This window comes from Dipodomys merriami, unplaced genomic scaffold (genome assembly GCF_024711535.1).
Source record: "Dipodomys merriami isolate MVZ:Mamm:240054 unplaced genomic scaffold, mDipMer1.0.p SCAF_378, whole genome shotgun sequence".
NCBI lineage: Eukaryota > Metazoa > Chordata > Mammalia > Rodentia > Heteromyidae > Dipodomys > Dipodomys merriami.
Window position 1 is genome coordinate 851,579 of NW_027205359.1, and position 18,277 is coordinate 869,855.

General features: G+C 39.6%; 1 protein-coding gene across 16 annotated transcripts in view; it reads left to right on the forward strand.

Moving 5' to 3' along the window:
• Positions 1 to 18,277, forward strand: part of LOC138804873 (supervillin-like) — a 137,786-nt gene that overhangs the window by 37,337 nt on the left and 82,172 nt on the right. For all 16 annotated transcript variants that reach the window (XM_069989382.1, XM_069989384.1, XM_069989372.1 and 13 more), the window contains exons 2-3: positions 9,015 to 9,072; positions 14,384 to 14,475. Coding sequence is in view for 14 of the 16 variants with exons in the window: in XM_069989372.1 (XP_069845473.1) it covers positions 9,015 to 9,072; positions 14,384 to 14,475 (150 nt within the window). In the remaining 2 variants the exon portion in view is untranslated. The remainder of the gene's footprint in view (positions 1 to 9,014; positions 9,073 to 14,383; positions 14,476 to 18,277) is intronic.

Sequence of the window (18,277 nt, forward strand, 5' to 3'; positions counted from 1 at the left end):
CTATAACAGCTATGACTATTCTCTATCGCCTGATATATTTATTGTCTGCTTTCTGAACTTGTGAAGACACATAAAATATTTATATATATGATTCTGTGTTCCCTTGTATTCTGTTCATATAAGAACCATCAAATAGAATTGAAGGGTGGGAGCAGACAGAAGCATTCCTCAGCCTCCCTGAGTAATGGTAATGGTGATGATGTCGGCTCACTTCCCTTCTGTACAAGATGTCTTCTCACTAGGTAGAGAGGCCCTTGGGGTGTCCAGAATGCAGCCTTCTGCACCTTTTGCTATTCTAAGCGAGAGCTGTGAGTTTCACACAGTAGACACATTCATCAAGAACCCTCTTTGGGCCAAACTCGCACAAGTTACCAACATTCCTGTTGCTCCTCCTTGGATGCTCAGCATATGCCTGCCTCTGTGTCAGCTTGTGATTTCGATTTAGTCTATTTTTCTTATTATGCAAATAGACACAAAATTTACCATCTTAGCCTTTTTCATGTTTTTTTTCTTTTACTGACTATGCTGGGGTTTGAACTTTTGCAAGGCAAGCACTTGAGCTGCACATTCCCCCCCCCCAACCCTTTTGGCTTTCAGTTTTTGATGTTCTTGTAAGGTTTTGTTGTTTTCTTGCTGTTCAGATATGGTCTTACGCTTTTACCTGAGTGGCCCCAGACTAGCCTTAGATTTTGATATTCCATCCTCTGCCTTCTAAGAAGCAGCAATTACAGACATTCCCCACCACCACCACCCGTACACACCTGACTTTACCATCCGGGCCATTTTTAACCACTTAGTTCAGTGTCTTCAATAAACTACATTCGCTTAATTCTGCAACCATCAGCACCATCTATCTTCAGAACGTCTTCATCTCTCCAAAATGAGACTGTCCCCATGAAACCGTATTTCTTTCCTCATTTTCTCCTCCTCCTAGCTTCTGGCAACTGCCATCCACATTCAAAAATCTATGAAGCTGATTATTCTGGGTACCTGGGATAAGTGAAATCATTCAATATTTGACTGGTTTGTTTCACTTAGCCTGTCATCCTTAGCTTCACGTTGTAGCATGTGTCAGAATGCCATTCCATTCTTAAGCCAGAATATTATCCTATTCTGTGGGTATTTCAGAGTATATTTTAACTGTTTGCTTGTTTGTGCCTTGCTGGGAGCCATACCCAGGGCCTTGTCTATGTAGATAAGGGCTATGCTAGTAAGCTACACTACTAGGTTTGTGCACATCTGAAACACAAAATCGAAGTTTGTTTTTTATCCTCACCCTGAGAAAGTCACCCAGATTTTTCTTCCCAACTATTAGGTAGACATTAAAAATCAGCCCCAAATCAAAATGATTAGAGAAAATGTTCATTGTAAATATAACATCACTCATGGGAACATTTGTTTTGCACAAATTAATACAACTTTTAAGAGGCTTTCAATTATATTTTGGCTTCAGAAAAATAATTCTGAGGGATGGAAAGGTTGGCATGCTTTCACCACAGCTGATAAAGAAATCACCGTGAGTTGTAATGTATGTTGTTGTTGAAAGTTCTTTCATCTCTATATGCATGGCCTGTTTTAAATTACCTTATGTCATGATGCAATACAAAGTTATACTAACTAATTTGTATAAATATTACTACTAACCAAACCCCACAAAAAATTCCTTCATACATTGGAGGAGAATTAGTGTGTAGGAAGGAGTCTGGAGTTGGGCACTGGTGGCTCACACTTAGAATACTAACTACTCAGGAGGCTGAGATCTGAGGATTGCCATTCAAAGCCAGCTTGTGCAGGAAAACCTGTGAGACACTTATTTCCAGTCACACATGAGAAAAGCTGGAAGTGGAACTGTGGTTCTAGCTTTTAGCATAAAAGCTCAGGGACAATGCCTGGGCCCTGACTTCAAGCCCCAGGATCGGCACCCAAAAAAAGAAGAAGAGGGGGAGGAGGAGGAAATATGGAATGTGTGAGTAACCAGAATGCGGAATGTGATAAAAGAGAAATGAAAGCACGAAGTATGCTTTCTGCTAGTAGGGTCACCTATGTCAGGCAACTGTTGGTTGATTCAGATCATGAAAACTCAAAAGAAAATGAGAATACCATTTATGGGTGTTCTTGGCATCCAGCTTACTCCTTTACGAGGCTGTAAAAATATCTCTTGGACCCTGGAATTTCAGTCCAGCTGTCTTTTGTAGCTTATAGAGGAGAGTTCATTAAAATGTCCGTGGCACTTGTTAATTTTAGCAATGTATAGGCCACTGACAGCAGGATATATTCAAACAACTGTTAGTGGAAATTTTACCCTGCTGTATACTGTCATTTAAATTTCAGCTCATTTCCAGCAGAGGGGAGTGATCTCATTTTTATTCAGAGAACAATAAGCAGACCCAACAACCACATGGCCCAGGTCTCCACAGGAGCTTCCCAAAGCCTTGAACTATATCAGCCCATGGCTGTAGGTATGGACGCAGAAACCAGAAGGGGGTATTATAGCTGGTTCTCCTGTCCTGTGCTCCTACCCCCTGCCTCAGTTCCTTCTGATCTCACTTCATAGTTCCCTCTCTGCTTTTGTCTGGTCTGCCTGAGAATGCTATTCTGCTATTCAGAAGTACATTGTTAATAGTTTATCCTTGCTTGGGTATTTATCCTAGATCATGCTGAATCTCAGTTTTCTCATCTGCATATGTGAGGCACTGGATCACCCATCTTGGAGAGGAAAAACTGGGTTCCCTGTCCCTGATATAATTGAGATGATAATGATGATGATGAAGGTCTCTCATCCTTTTATTTACCAAATCTTCCCCGTGGTGGTAGAAAACAGCCATTTGCCAGTTGGGATACTTGGCAATTGCTCATCTCATTGGCTTTGTATCCATGTTCTCCTCAATGATGGCCCTTGAATGCCACCTGTGACAGTGTTATAAGAGTGCTAGAATGTTCTCAGCATCTATCACCCTCAAGGACTGGCCCTTTTGGTGGTCCTTGGGTAGGTTGAACTGCAGTCATGAACTGCACAGTTCTGGATGGTGTGACACTCCTATCCTTTGTCATCCTTTGACTTTGGTTCCTGGGCAGATAATCCTTCTTCCCTGGACTCATAATGACTCCATTAGTGCTTGGACCTCAGGAATCATCTTCCCTGCCTTTACCAGCCCACAGGCCCTCTGTGAGTCTCTGACTTTGTCTTCTTGTTTCTTCCTTTACACAATTTATTTACTTGCTACAGAGCCACTTCAAATTTCAAGAAAAATAAGGTTTTATTAGGGGCTTTCCTTAACAAGTAGAGTTGCCCACATGTGAAGAGGTATCTCAGACCAGAAGTGGCATCCCCACTCACCTACGCGCTTACTTGATCACTTTGTTCAGCTAATACTTACCGTTCCTTTTCTCAGCCAGGCACAAAGGGTATAGCTACGCCCACAAGTGTGCCTCAGGTGTTGCCTGAGTTTTTTGTCTAGGAGATGAAAGAAGGATTTGGGAGCAGGGTCCAATGTTTTTGATTTACCGAGCTCTAGTTCTGTTGTTTCCAGTGATGCTGAATTCATAGAACTTGCTTGGTCATCCAGGTCATTGCCAGCTATCACCCATGTGTCAAGACCTCCTGAAATGCCATGACAGTGGCCTACCTCCTGCCCTAGCATTTTTTCCTACTAGGGCATTTCTGCATGCCCATTCATGGGCAACTTAAAATTGCATGTTCATCCTTTTACTATAACGATTAAAGCTTGGTATTTCACTTCCATCAGTCATTGCTCCTCAACGTTGAAGATTATAGTGCTTTGAAAATTAGGGAGAATAGTGTTCTTAAGTGGACACGGGGCAGAGAATTTTGTGCATCCCCTCGACTGGTGCAGAGCTGGTTGTTAGGTGATCTTGTTGGAGGGAATATCCTGTTATCTCTATCTACAAATATGTCTTCTCCTTCAAATTCAATACGGGCACAGCCACATCATAGAAGTTCCCCCTGCAAATAAATCAACTGCATTAACCTACAGAATGATAGGAGGAAATACAGTTTTGAAGTTTCTTTGTGTGAATGAGCTAGCCTAACACAATAGTTATCATTCAGTGATCACTTTTTGTAATTAGTGTGGAATAAAATTGATATTCCAATTTTTGTAAAATGTAGATTCCTTCCGTTTTAGTTGGCTTCTTATGGAGGGGATATTTACAAAATAGATTTTATATCCATAATTCGTAAAGAATTTCATGCTGTTTTTCTCATACCAGGGTTTAAATTCAGGGCCTTGCACTTATTTGGCTTTCTTGCTTATGGCTAGTACTCTATCATTTGAGCCATTCCTTCAGTCCAGCTTTTTCCTGGCTAATTGGAGATTGAGTCTCATGGACTATTTTGCCGTGGCTGGCTTGGAGCCTTGAGATCCTCCAGCTCTTAGCCTCCTGACTATATCGGATTATAGGCATGAGCCACTAGCAACCTGAAGAAAGAAACCATATTTAAATCAGATTTTTTTAATGATGATTAGCAGATGAGGTAGAAAATTCTAGTAATATTCTACTTTCAACTTCAAGAGAATGCCCAGATTCTTTGGATAGTAGAATGAGATTTTAGTTGGAAAATTTAGAACAGATTTTTTTTCCTTAATGATAATTTGAAAGAAACATTTAGATAAGCATCATTTTACCTGATCATATGCACATAGTTATTGAGCCCTAGCAATCCTCTCCCTAAGAAAATCCTCCTTTCTTCTCACTGTGTGAATGTTTAGACTGCTATTTAATTAATCATGTCCAGGTGTAATTATTTATCTTTTACTATCCATTGGGTTTACTTGTAGATTTATAGGCATTATTATAAATGAGGGAAACCATGCAGCCTATGTGTCTCTGGGTCTGGCTTACTTCTCTTTACTAAATTTTTTCCAAGTCTTTCCATTTCCTTACAAATGGGGCAATGTCATTCTTTCTGACAGAAGCACAGAATTCCATTGTGCATATATATAGTACCACATGTTCTTGACCCATTCATCTACTGACAGCTATCTGGGTTGACTCCACATATTGGCTATGGTAGACAGTGCTGCAATGAACATGGTCATGCTGATCCTTACTGAAATGAACTCCAAAAAGTAGAAGCAGAGGTGTTTTTTTTTTTTACTGTACTGTTTACTGTCCTCCTTTTCCCTCCCCTTCTGTTACTGTTTTGTATTCTGTTACTGTTCTGTCTTGTATATAAGTTTATCTGATTTGGGGAGGGGGAGGGAAAGCACAGAAATGGTGGGAGCAAGGGTGAAACAATTCAGCAGTGATACTCAGTAGACACTATGTTGAAAATGAACTATATAACTTGCATGGAGAGAAGACAGGAGGGGGAAAACTGGGAGAGAATGAGGGAGAGGGTGACACAGTTCAAAAGGAAATGTACTCATTACCTGACTTATGCAATTGTAACCCTTCTGTACATCACCTTTACAATAAAATGTTAAAAATAAAAAAGAAACATTTAAAGTTGTTTAGGGTAATTTAAATGTCCTATATGAAAGTGGTTTTCAGGAAATAAATGGTGATCAAGACATGCCATGATTTGTAGATTGAAGTTCTCATGAAGGATTATTTATCAGCATGCATTACTTTACCTCATTTACCCATTGGCTGAGTTAGTGCTTCAACTATTCCCTCTCCTTTCTCTTCTCTTTCCAACACTTGCTTTTCCATTTCATCCACAATTATCTATGCTTTCTCAGTAAGTTTTCCTCTACAGCTATTCACAAGGCTTATGCTATTTCTTGCTGTGCTTTTGTGTGAGTGTTCTGGGGCTTGAACTCAGGGGCTGGGTTCTGTGCCTGAGCTTCTTTTTGCTCAAGGCTACTATTCTATCACTTGAGCCTCTTGCTGTGCTTTTTAAGTGCCAAAATTGCTGTATTTCTCCCTGGTTTTAGAAAAGGAAGTAAGAATAGAGAAAATGCCAAGTGCTGCCCCTGGCCATATCATAAGCAAGTGTTACTTTACCTGCCTTTGTATACCTTAATTAATTTGGCATGTGGTTCTTCATTTCCTTTTGTCAGTACTGGGGTTTGAACTCAGGGACTCAGGTTTCATAGGCAAATGCTCTACTACTTCATCCTAGGTGTGTTTGCATTTTAGAACTTGATCTAAGTCAATCTGGTTTGAGTATAGGATATGAAATCTACAGTCATTGTAGAATATAGTTGCTAACCTTCAGATAAGATGAGTCTGATTTTATATGGACATGGACTAAAGATACAAATGCAGAATCCCTGCCTTCTGGTGGAAGCGGGGTGAATCACGATCATGACCCTGATTCCCAACCCCAAGGCTCCATCATTGACCTGTCTGGTCCTCTTGTCACTGAGCTCACTTGCTTTCTTTTACTGTCCCTTTAGTTTAGTTTAGTTTAGTTTGTTTGTTGTGCCAGCACTGGGGCTTGAACTCAGGGCCTCAGCACTGTCCCTTAGTTTTTTTTCCCTCAAGTCTGGTGCTCTACAACTTGGGCCACAGCTCCACTTCTGGCTTTTTGATGGTTAATTGGAGATAAGTTTTCTGCTCAGGCTGGCTTCAAACCACAATCCTCAGACCTCAGCCTCCTGAATAGCTAGAATTACAGATGCGAGCCTCTGGTACCCAGCTATTTGTTGTGAGGTAGAAGTGGTTATTTTTTTTTACTCCCCCGCAGTGGTTAGGGGACAATACTGTGTCCTCAGCAGACAGAAACTGTACTGCAATTCAACCAGGGCTCGGCAGGGACACTGTCATCAATGTTCCATCCCTGGGACTCACTCTGGTACAGCATCTCCAGGTCTACTTTCTGCTTGAAATCTGATTAAGGGGTTTGATTCATTTTAGCCTGAAGCCTTTTGCTATAAGCTCAAGGACACACATGTTTCATTGCTCTAGCCTTGCACTGTGAAAAATCTCAACCCAATTTTGCTTAGACTAGACCAAAGCCATTGTTGGTTGAGAATTAGTTGTAGCAGGCTGTTAGTCAAAGCTGCTAGGGACAACCATGTTCAGAAGCCCTGGGGTTTCCAGCTATTTGGGAGCTTTGAAGTTCTCTGAAAAACCAGGTAAGGCAAGAGAAATATCCAATGCATGTATGTATTCATTCTGTAATATATTTGCCTTGGAATTCTGTGTTTTATTCAGCATTCTCCTATGTGTAGATAACTGCAGTTTTCTCAAAAAAGAAAGCTGAAAATATCTGACTTTAAAAATGAGCTTATCATCTAGCTGCTGAGAAGGTACATGCTCTTTCTTTATTAACAAGTTAAAAGATGTTTCTAAACCACTAAAGAGCTTACGTAGGAAAATTTGCAAATTAAATTAGAATGTCCAGGTTTTGAATCCAATTTTGTATCTGCTGTTGCTCTTTTCATTAAGAAATCTTTCCTAAGCCAAATGTTGTGTGTTACAAATTATTTCTAGTAGGCATAGTATTTGAGTCTCTTCTTATTAACTCTTCATGAGAGACAGTTTTGAGCAATATATTTATCTTTTCAGTGGGCCTTCTTCTTACACCATGTAAGATATATGCTTTTAATTTACTGAATGGTCTCATGTCTCAGTGTGGTATTTGTACAGAAATGAGACACCCAGGTTATTTTTAATCTCTTTATATTTGAAAGATAGCACATATATACAGTCAGGAATTTACTGGAATAATTCAGGCCTCAGATTCCAGAATATTCTTTTCCAATATTTGATAGCTTTTAGGACGGAATTCTCTTTCTTTAAATAGCTAACACATGCACGTATATTTGAAAGAAAAGCCTAGATGTCTAAATGGTTTTACATCTTTCTTTTTATATGGTGCTTTTTTAGTTAGCTAGAATTTCCAAATTTCAGGATTATATATATGTTTGCATGTGTATAAAGACATGTCAGCATTCTATCCTCTTATTCCTCAGGCTTCTGCCTGAAAATATTTAACAGTGAAAGGTACTTCAATAAGGGGAAAACTTTCTATGGGTAAATGTACCTGAGGTTTTCTTGGTCCACAAGTGGTCACCATGCCAAATTCTGTAAAACAGATTTACTATCTGTGAGACTGGTAATGTGGGCCTGATTTTGATTAACCAGTTCACTTCAGTGGGAGGGTGGGGGTTGTTTCTGAATGGAGTTGTGACCAGCTATCTTCAGGGAGGGGGTAACAATGCTTGCCAAGAAATGTATTCATTGCCTTACTTATGTAACTGTAACCCCTCTCTACAGCATCTTTACAATAAAATAAAATTAAAAATAATAATACGATATCTTAACCACAAAAACAAATAAGTATTTGTAATGTGTTGTTATTGTTTGGATTTTAATGAAAGTAAATAGATAAGAACTGAGACATCTCTAATTCTTCATGCCTCTCCCTAGTTCTTGATTCTTTAAAAGCATCTCAGATCTATCTATCCAGCAAAAGACTCAGTACTTCTGATGACCTTGACCAAAATTGCTTTTTTCCTTTTTCTTTTTTTTCCCCTTCAATACATAGCTCTGGTTTTAGGTATTTATTTTGAGTTCTTATTATTGTCATAAAAACTTTAAACTATAACACTGAACTATGTGAAAATATTTTTATGCGTGTACCAGTCCTAGGGATTGAATTCGGGTCCTAGGCATTTCTCCTGAGCTATTTTGCTCAACGCTAACTCTCTATGACTTGAGGCACAGCTCCACTTACAGCTTTTTGGTGATTAATTGGAGATAAAAGTCTCATGGACTTTCCTGTCTGTAGTGGCTTTGAACCACGGTCCTCATATCTCAGCCTTCTCAGTAGCAAGGATTACAGGCATGAGCCACTGACACCTAGCCTGTCAAAGTATTTTTAACACGTGAAATTTGATGGCTACTTTCAGGAAAGAGATAAGTCAAAAACTTGATTATAAGAAATATGAATTTCAGGACTGACATTTTTTGTATTCTGATTTCTTGGCTAGTTGATGTTTTTTCCTTAAATTATAAATTCAAAGAGAGATTGAAAAATGTTTTCTTAGTAGATGTTTTATCCTGTGTAAGTATTCTAATGTTATGTTCTTTTCCCTTAGATTTTAACAAGAAAAATTTAAGCTTCATTGGATTTCCACATCAAAGGAAAGTCCCAAGGTAAAATGGCCTTTGTTGAAGAAATCTTAAATTTTGGAGATTTGTAGTGTTTTTAAATGATTATCTGAAATTCCTCTTTAAATCCCCGAAGTGCTAGGGATTGAACTTGGGACCTTACAAATGCTGGGCACGCATGCTCACACTGAGCTTTCTCTTGTTCTCTTAAATTCTTATGAGTCTTAGTCATTAGAATATATGAAATAGGAACTGGGATGTAGCTTGGAGATACAGTGTATACCTAGCATGTGCAAGGTCCTGGGTTCAAGGAACTTGCAAAAAAAGCAGACATATATATTTATATATATTATATATGCATATATGCATATATAATATATATAATATATAATATAATATATATATAATATATATGCATATATAGCATGTATATAATATATGCATATGGGCACATGCATGCATGTGCATGAAGCAAGCTGGTTTAACAGTATGCTCAGGCAGTAAATCTTTCTGTTGCCTTTAATGTGTTGGAGGAACTATTTGGGGCATAAAATGTTTCAGTCATTTGTAATTAATTGCTAATTTAGGAAAGACAATTATATTTTTCACACTTATCTCTAAACTTTGGATGTCCTCTTGCAATCTCCCAATCAAGTGTTGGAGTTTTTGATCTTTTGGAAAGGGGTCCCTCTCTCCCTCTCTCTCTCTCTGTTGTTCTCTCTGTCTGTCTCTGTCCTTCTTTTTCTCTCTGTTTCTCTGTTTCCTCTCTCTGTTTCTCTCACTCTGCCTCTCTTTCTTGCTCTTTCTCTCATGTCTGTCCTTCCTTCCTTCCTTCCTTGCTTGTTTCCCTCCTTCCTTCCTTCCTTCCTTGCTTCCCTCCCTCCCTCCCTCTCTCCTTCCCTCCCTCCCTCCCTCCCTGCAGATTTCCAGCTGCTACCTGCCCATGAAGCTCTTGTAGCCTGAGCCTGGTCTTGTCATTTCTCTCCTCACCTGTCTATACTCCTGTATTTTGACTACAAGTTGTTTGGTACAATTTCATTTACTTAATGTTTTAAGTCACTGAGGCCCTGTCATCATCCATGTAGACAATGTAAAAATGACAGTGTGTACCATACAAGGAGCTACCCCTCAGCTGCTTCATTGTAAACCACTAATACCATTTTCAAGGAGAGGCACAAAGCTGTCTGTAGATCCTCAGGCATGAGTCTCAACTTGTGCTTCACTGTGCTTCAAGGGTCCAATCCCCTGTCTACACTTCACCTAGCCTGATACTCTTGTTCCTAGTGTACTGTGACATTCTCACCCTACTACATTACAACAAACACTTGCCTGACTTCTGTCCTCATCAGGCAGAGCTTAGTCCTGCATTTGAAAACTGAAGAGTTGCTCTTATAACTCTTTGATTTGGCTTAATATAGCTAGGGCAAGTTCTTGATGTATCTTATACACATGTGTGTGTGTGGTAAATGGGAGCAGTAATGACTCAGGTCATTAGTAGCACTTTTTTTTTATAATTGACTGATAAAATCATAAATATGATGCTTGGCATATTTATGTTTTGAATCTCTGACATGTTTTAAAAGAACTTAATATAACCCTGGCAGGTTTCTTGATTTCTTAGCTATTTTAGTAGAACTAATCAGTGACTAAGAAAAAGGAAGGAAAAGAAAGGGAGACAAGAAAGCATTACTTATTTGAGGACAGGAAAAACAGGAAATGTACAGACAGTTGGGTGGACAGACTTAAATTGTGGGCACAGCAATTCAGAGAGCGTGGCTATTATTTCATTGTAACCTATTCAAAGGACACCATCTTACTAAAAGTAAAATGTCCTAGCCATATAAAACCCATAGGCCACACAAGAAATCTAGCCCCTCAGACACCAACTAGGAGAGCTTAAAAAAAAAAAGGTAAAAGGGCTTTGCCCACCCCTCCACCCCCCTTATCATGCAATGTTCTCTTGGACATTATCAGCACAGCATTTTGCTCTCCATTTAACAACCCCCTTCCAGCTCTCCAGGCATATAATTAGGTTAATAGGACACAATTAAAAAAATAATCCATCCTGAAAGCAGAGGGCAAGGTCTTCTGAGATGATTGAAGCCAAGGAGGGAAGGTAAGGGGGTGGAAAATGAGTCAGAAAGCATGGGCGTCATGTCAGAGAAGATAAAGACAGCTAGATAAAAATACGGAAGGTTTTCTCAATACTAGAACATCATAGAGTTCTAATTACAAAAATTAGCCCATACTTCAGTTATAAATGCAGATGTGGTTTCATACTGAAATATAGGCTTTTGACTTTTGGTTGAGGTATGACAGCATGCCCAGATCTACAGAATTGACCCAGAAGAGGAAGGAAAGCAGACCCCAGGGAGCTAAAGGCTCACTGTTGTCAGTCCTGTGAGTGGGGCCTGGCTATGTGCCTATAGCTCTGATGACTCAGACAAGAGGAGAAGGAGACAGGGAGAAGGAGGTGTCTCAAAGGCTTTTGGGGGAAAATTGTGTTATATTTGCCATGTGACAGGAGTTACTCATTCTACCTGGATGTGATGGTATATGCCTGAAGTCCCAGCTACTGAGGAGGGAAAGATCATGAGGACCAAGATTTGAGGCCACCCTGGACAGAAAGTGAGGACCCCTTCTTCCAATCTCAACAAATAAGCTGGGTGTGACTGGCATCATGCCTATATCCCAGGTACTCAGAAGGCTTAGATAGGAAGATTGTAGTTTGATGCCAATTCCAGGTAGAAGCCTGAGGACAAAGGACCTATTTGAAAAATAACTAAATAGAAAAGGAAAAAAAAAAGGACTGGAGTTATGAGCAAAAAACATGTGGGTGTATCAATCAGCTTCACGTTACTGCAGTGGTGTTAGAATTCTTGGCTGAGATGCCTGGCCTGTATTCTCACCATTGGTTAGTGCATTTTTTTTTTTTGGATCCATCATGGGGCCTGAACTCTGGGCCTGGGCACTGTCCCTCAGCTCTTCAGCTCAAAGGTAGTGCCCTACCACTTGAGCCACAGCGCCACTTCCAGCTTCTTTCTGCTTACGTGGTGCTGAGGAATCGAACCCAGGGCCTCATGCATGCAAGGCAAGCACTCTACCATGAGCCACCTTACCAGTTAGCACATTTTTATGTAGAAAAAACAAAGGGGTAGTAATGCTTTTTAAAAACCTGGTGGTTTCTTGTGTTGGTTTAAAGGTTTTGTGTCATCCAGAACCCTCAGCAAACTGGCTTAGCCAGAGCCCAGGTTCCCAACCAGTCTGCTCGTTTTTTCTGTCTACCTATCTGCTTCCTCTGAAGTTATCTGTAGTGTGCAAGAATAGGGGAGAGAGGCCACAGATAAAGGAATTGTAGGCAGCCATGGGGTTATGGCTTGTGCATGGGAACATGTGAGTTTTAAAAGATACTGCTGTAGGGGACTGGAAAGGTGGCTCAGTGGTAGAATGCTTGCCTTGCATGCATGAGGCCCTGGGTTCGATTCCTCAGTACCACATAAGCAGAAAAAGCTGGAAGTGGTATTGTAGCTCAAGAGGTAGAATATTCAAATTCGTAATTAAATATTTATTTTATTACTTACTGCCATTCTGTAAGTAGGGTGCATTTCTACATGAATTTATTTTGTATGTTTATACTAAACTATACATCTGAAAATAACCATCACTGCCTTATAATTCATGGTGTAGACACTAGCACTGAGGCTAGATTTCTGCCTAGGCAGGTGTCCTGAGATCTTCAAGCCAGTCCAGCATGTGGTTTATAAAACTTAATATGCTCAATATTTTACTAGACCATATGTATGCTTGTCATTTATTTATGAATATAAGCTCTACTGCATTTATATGCAATAACCAGAACTTCAGATGGTGTACCATGTTTTAAAATGTGCAGAGACCCTTCAAACTTAATTTACATGGGTGATATAGATTGTTCCTATGCCCTCTTAGACACCACACATAGCAACTACTCAGTCTCTTCATTAGCCACTATAGAAATATACTGCCCACCCCCATGGTGGTACAAATGGAGACATAGGTTTATGGGTATATCAGTCAGCTTCACATTACTGCAGTGAAATAGCTGCCACAGGCTAGTCATCAAGTCAAGGGAGGTTTATTTGGGCTTATAGTTCTGGAGGTTCAAGTTCAAGATCAGGTGGGTCCATTTCTTTGAGCCTATAGAAGAAACTGAAAGGAAGAGACCCTGGTCCCACAGACTCCTTCAAGGACAAACCACCAGTGACCTAATGACATCCCACTGGGTGTCTCTTTCATATGGGCTTTTGGGGGATACGTATCCAGCCATGGAGAAGGCCAGCTCCACAGTGAATACAATACATCACCGTAGAGCTGTGTACCCAGAAACCTTGGACATTTCCATTTCAGCTGTTCCTCATGTGGAATATGTAAACTGAGGCTGAGTCATCCCCGTGGTGTACTGGACCCGGCTCACCCCAGGTTTTGTGCCTATCCGTTAACTTCAGTGTAGAGAGCCCTGTATGAAGCATAAAGTAGGCTTTGATGGACATTCTTAAACCATTATAACTCCTGGAAAACAATTGTTTTTTGCATGAGCAAGAGGGCTGAGTTGTGTATGCATCATTGGGTCTGGTGGAAGTAACGAGGACAATCTTAGGATGTGCCTTTTAAATCTTGCACAAACTTGTCTTCTTTCCCTCCTTTCTGATGGTACTAGGCCTTGAAAGTCAAGGCTTCATGGTTAGTAGGAAACCACTTGAACCATACCTCCAGCCCTTTGACTCTAGTTTGTCTTTCAGATAGAGTGTCTCTCTATTGCCTGGGACCAACATCCTATGTCTCAAGTAGCTGAAATTACAAGCATGTCTCACCATGCCAGCTCTTTCATACCTTTTATTCACACTTGGACCTCTTGGTTATTTGAAGGTACCTGTTATTTAATATAACACCAGAAGACTATATATGTATCAATTCAACAAGCTTCTGATTTTCTGAGAAGAAAGAAAGTATACTATACAGAGGTTGGATAATTAACCCAAGCCTACACAGCTGTCCTAGAGTCTAGACAAAGTTGTCAATCTGAACAAAGGGAGACTTTGACCCTGGTCCAGCAGTGTCCCTTATCTTTCACAGCTGCTAAGGCTAAAACCATCATTTATTTGCACCAAAAAGTATAATATTAACATAAATGTAAATAAACCAAAAGCATTCCAGTATACTCACCAAAATCAAACTTTATATTTGTGATCTCTAAGTATATATTTTACTATATCTGCAAGTAGCATGGTTTTGATGTCCTGGTTTTTTGTTTGTTTTTCACTTTCTATCCTGCATTTTAAATTGACCTCTGTCATCTTGTTAATGGAATGCTTTTTAGCTTTCAGAACGAGTTCACTCTTGAAAGTAAAGAGCAGCTTGCTAACCACAAAAGGGAACTCGATGCCAAGTTTTTAGCTGCACTTCCTAAAGGTAAGAGCTTTTTTAAATGGCTTAAGAGTATGTGGACACTGAATTGCACTGAGCACTTGTCAGACCTCTCCTTTGTGTTCTGGCTCCTCTAAGAATTAGCTTTAGTCACTGTGTCATTTTCTCATTCCCTCATCTTTCTATTTGTTCCTTCCCTTGGACCTTAAGTATCCTGGAGTTTTCCCTGGAAGCCAGATAAAGAGGGAGAGAGAATGGAGTTAGCATCTGGTATTCTTTCTTACCCTTTAGCCTCCTCCAAGGGAAGTAAGCCCCCTGCACCCCCCACCCCCTACCAATCATTCTCTCTAGGGACTGCTCCCCTAGCCACTGGTTGTTTGCCAGTGTTAAGTGTTTTACATCTAATGGTGCACATGCAGGAAAATATTTGTACCTGCAAAGAATTGGCTCCCTGTACTTTCACCTCTGAAGTGAGAAAATGTCACGATTTTTTTTTCCAACAATTGCAACACTAGCATGAGGAATGACCATTTAGTAATAAGAATGATCATTTAGCTAGTAAGAAGGTCCTTTAGCTTACAGAATATTTTCAGCCTGAATGAGCTTTACAGGATATAATAACCTGTCCTTTAAAGATCAGGTTGATGGGCAGGGCAGGGTTTTTTCCTCTCTAATCCAAAAGGGAAAATATAAATCTGATGCAAAAGAAATTAGAAGAAATATTCTTTTAATAGAAACTAAATGCAATTGAAAAGACACACAGAAAAGTTGGAATGTGTCCTGAGGAACTGAATGGATAGAACATGTAGACACCATCTGAGGCTGATGGGTAGTTGGTTGAAAGGCTCCATGTATTTGGACTGGGGGGATGAAACTTGAACAGGCTGTTTAAGAACAATGTGGAGAACTGAAAGAAGTTGATGGGATTTCACATGAGAAAACAAGCTCTAGTAGTTTCTCCAAACCTGGGAGTGGGGGGTGGGGGCGAGGAACAGTAGAGCCACAGTGGTTGTTGCAATTGTGGATAGTACTAAACCCTGTACACACTGTGACCTTTCAAACACATGTGAACTAAGCACTGGAAGAGATTAGCAGCAGTAGTATAACACCATACTGTTATAAACGGTATATGGATGTAGCCTCTCTCTACAAAGAGTCAAGAGAGAGCAAAACATATTGTTTTGAAACCACAGTTACCCACAGAAAGTAGAAGGGAAGATAAAGTGGGACCACTGTCCTCAGAATGGTAGTGGATTCCATTGTGATCTCAGAAGCTGTCCGTGTTAAATGTTCAAAGAGAAGGCACATGGCTATATGTCAGACTAGGATGCTATGGACAGTTACCACACGGATGCGTGTGTGAACTGAAATGGTCCTTACAATTTTAAGATTAATTAGGAAAGACAATGAAACCCTTTTTTATTTTGCTATAACACTTGTTTTTGTTGTTCTTATTTTATTAGTCTATATTAACTGGACAAAAACATGAAAGAAACTCAACTTATTATGAGCTATACTTAAGAGCTTCATATCTATGGATATGACCAGAACAGGCTATAAAAAATGAATATGGCCAGACATAGTGGCAGACACCTGTAATCCTAGCTACTTGGGAGGAATTACAAAATTACAAGATGGTATATGAAAAACAAAGGAAAGAAAAAAAAGACTTGGTGTAACTCACATGGTAGAACACTGGAGGCCCTAAGTTCAATCCCTAGTCAGACAGACAGACAGACAGACAGACAGACAGACAGACAGACAGACAGACAGACAGACAAAAGACTTTAGCCTTAGTTGAGAGGAGTTGTCAGATTAGGCACAATCCTGTTTCTCAAAACTTTTTTCTTTCAGGCTAAAGGGACCATTTTCCATCACTCTTTCTGTTTTGTTTTTGTAAATAATACCATGGACAATGATCAGAAAAATCACAAAGAGCATGAAATTCTAGGCTCCTTAAGATGAATCATATTGGAACTTTATCTACAATAAGACTTAAAAAGACGCAAGTTTGTTCACCATTTTATTATCAATTTTATCATAGTGGCAAAAATAAAATTTTCACAAATGTTTGATGCTTTTTCCTCATCCTGAATTTCAGCTGAGGTCCCAAGTCTTATTTTACAGTCTTTGCTTTATCTCTGGGCCAGGGACATTTGGAAAAACTCAGGAAGTCCCAGCAGTCTCTGTTTCTGCATTTTTAACAGTTATGATTAGTATGTTTGTCTGTTGGCTCTTATGAAAAAGAATTAAATATAATTGTTTCAGTACCTTGGAGTTTTATATTTGTTTTTGAGTTTATAGAAGATTCTTTCCATTTCTTCAACAAAAGTCTCTTGCTCCCATGAAATGGAATATTAAAATGGTCATTCCTTTTTCTCTTGGGGACTCTTATAACTGTATATCCACAAGCACAAAATCAAGGCATGAAAAACTTTCACCTGTGTAAAAGTTATAACAGGATAAGATTTTCCACTTTGGAATTTAGAAATGGGTCAAATACTTTATGATCTTTAACAGCTCTGTTAAAATGTAATACACATACCATGCAATTTATCCATTTAAAGTATACAATTCGTTGGCCTTTGGTAGTCCCAGAATTAGACACTCATCACTACAGTCAATATTCAAGCATTTTCATTATTCCATAAAGAAATCCATATGCTTCCGCCATCACCCTGCCTGGTCAGTCCTCTAGTGTTGTGATGATTTGTTATATAAGCTGCTTGTCTTTACATCAGTGGCTGCCATCCAAATGTGAGACTTCAAGTATGTTCCCCCTGTGAGGAGTCTGAGCACTGTCTGGCCTGAGCACAGGCCTGGCCTGTGCTCTCAGGGTGTCAAATGACAGAGGAGAGTGGCATGCTTGGGCAGAACTACAGACTACTTTTTTCTTGGAGAACCTACTGCACTGAGGTTTGGAGAACCAAATTCAACAATGTCTTTGCCACAGGCCTCTCAGAGCTAGTTGAAGATATAACATGTCCCTAGAAATTTACCCAGCAGAAAAATATTGCCTCAAAAATTGGTGTTACACAATGGAATTCTATGCCTCCATCAGAAAGAATGACATTGCCCCATTTGTTAGGAAATGAAAAGACTTGGAAAAAATTATATTAAGTGAAGTAAGCCAGGCCCAAAGAAACATAGGTCCCATGGTTTCCCTTATTTGTAATAACTAGTATATGTCTGAGTCAAGCAGAAAAGGTCAGATAAGTTGATGTTAGGGAAATGAACCCCAAGATAAGTATTCAGATTTTTTGTTGTTTTTTCCTTTCATGCAATTGTTTCTAACATATTTATAAGATGATTTCTATGTTGCTTTGTATGTCCCTCCCCCACGGTATAACCCATGCTTTCACTGTATTTGATGTTGGTATAATTTGTGGAGGGGAAGGGAAAAAACAAATCGTTTCAATAGGGATACAGGTGGACCCATTGCCCCAATGAGATGTACAAGTCATTATGTAGAAAAACGAACTTTACAACTTTGGTAGGGGGTTGGAGGAGGATCGAGTGGGGGGTGGGGGGAGTAAAGGAAGGGATGGGAAGGGGAAACAAAGAGGAGGCAACAATTCTTGATAAGAAATGTACTCGTTATCTTGCCCATGTAATTGTAACCCCTCTGTACGGTATTCTCACAATAAAAAAAAAATTGGTGTTACATAAACTTATTACAAAGAATTTCTTGGGACTGGGGATTCAGTTCAGTGGAGGAGCACTTGCCTGGTAAGTTCAGTCTTTAACTCTGGGAGAAAAAGAAAAAAGGAAGAATTTTTTTTCAAGTGGCCTTATTTGAAAATGAACCAATCAACTCCTATCTGAAATTTCTATCTATTGACCAACA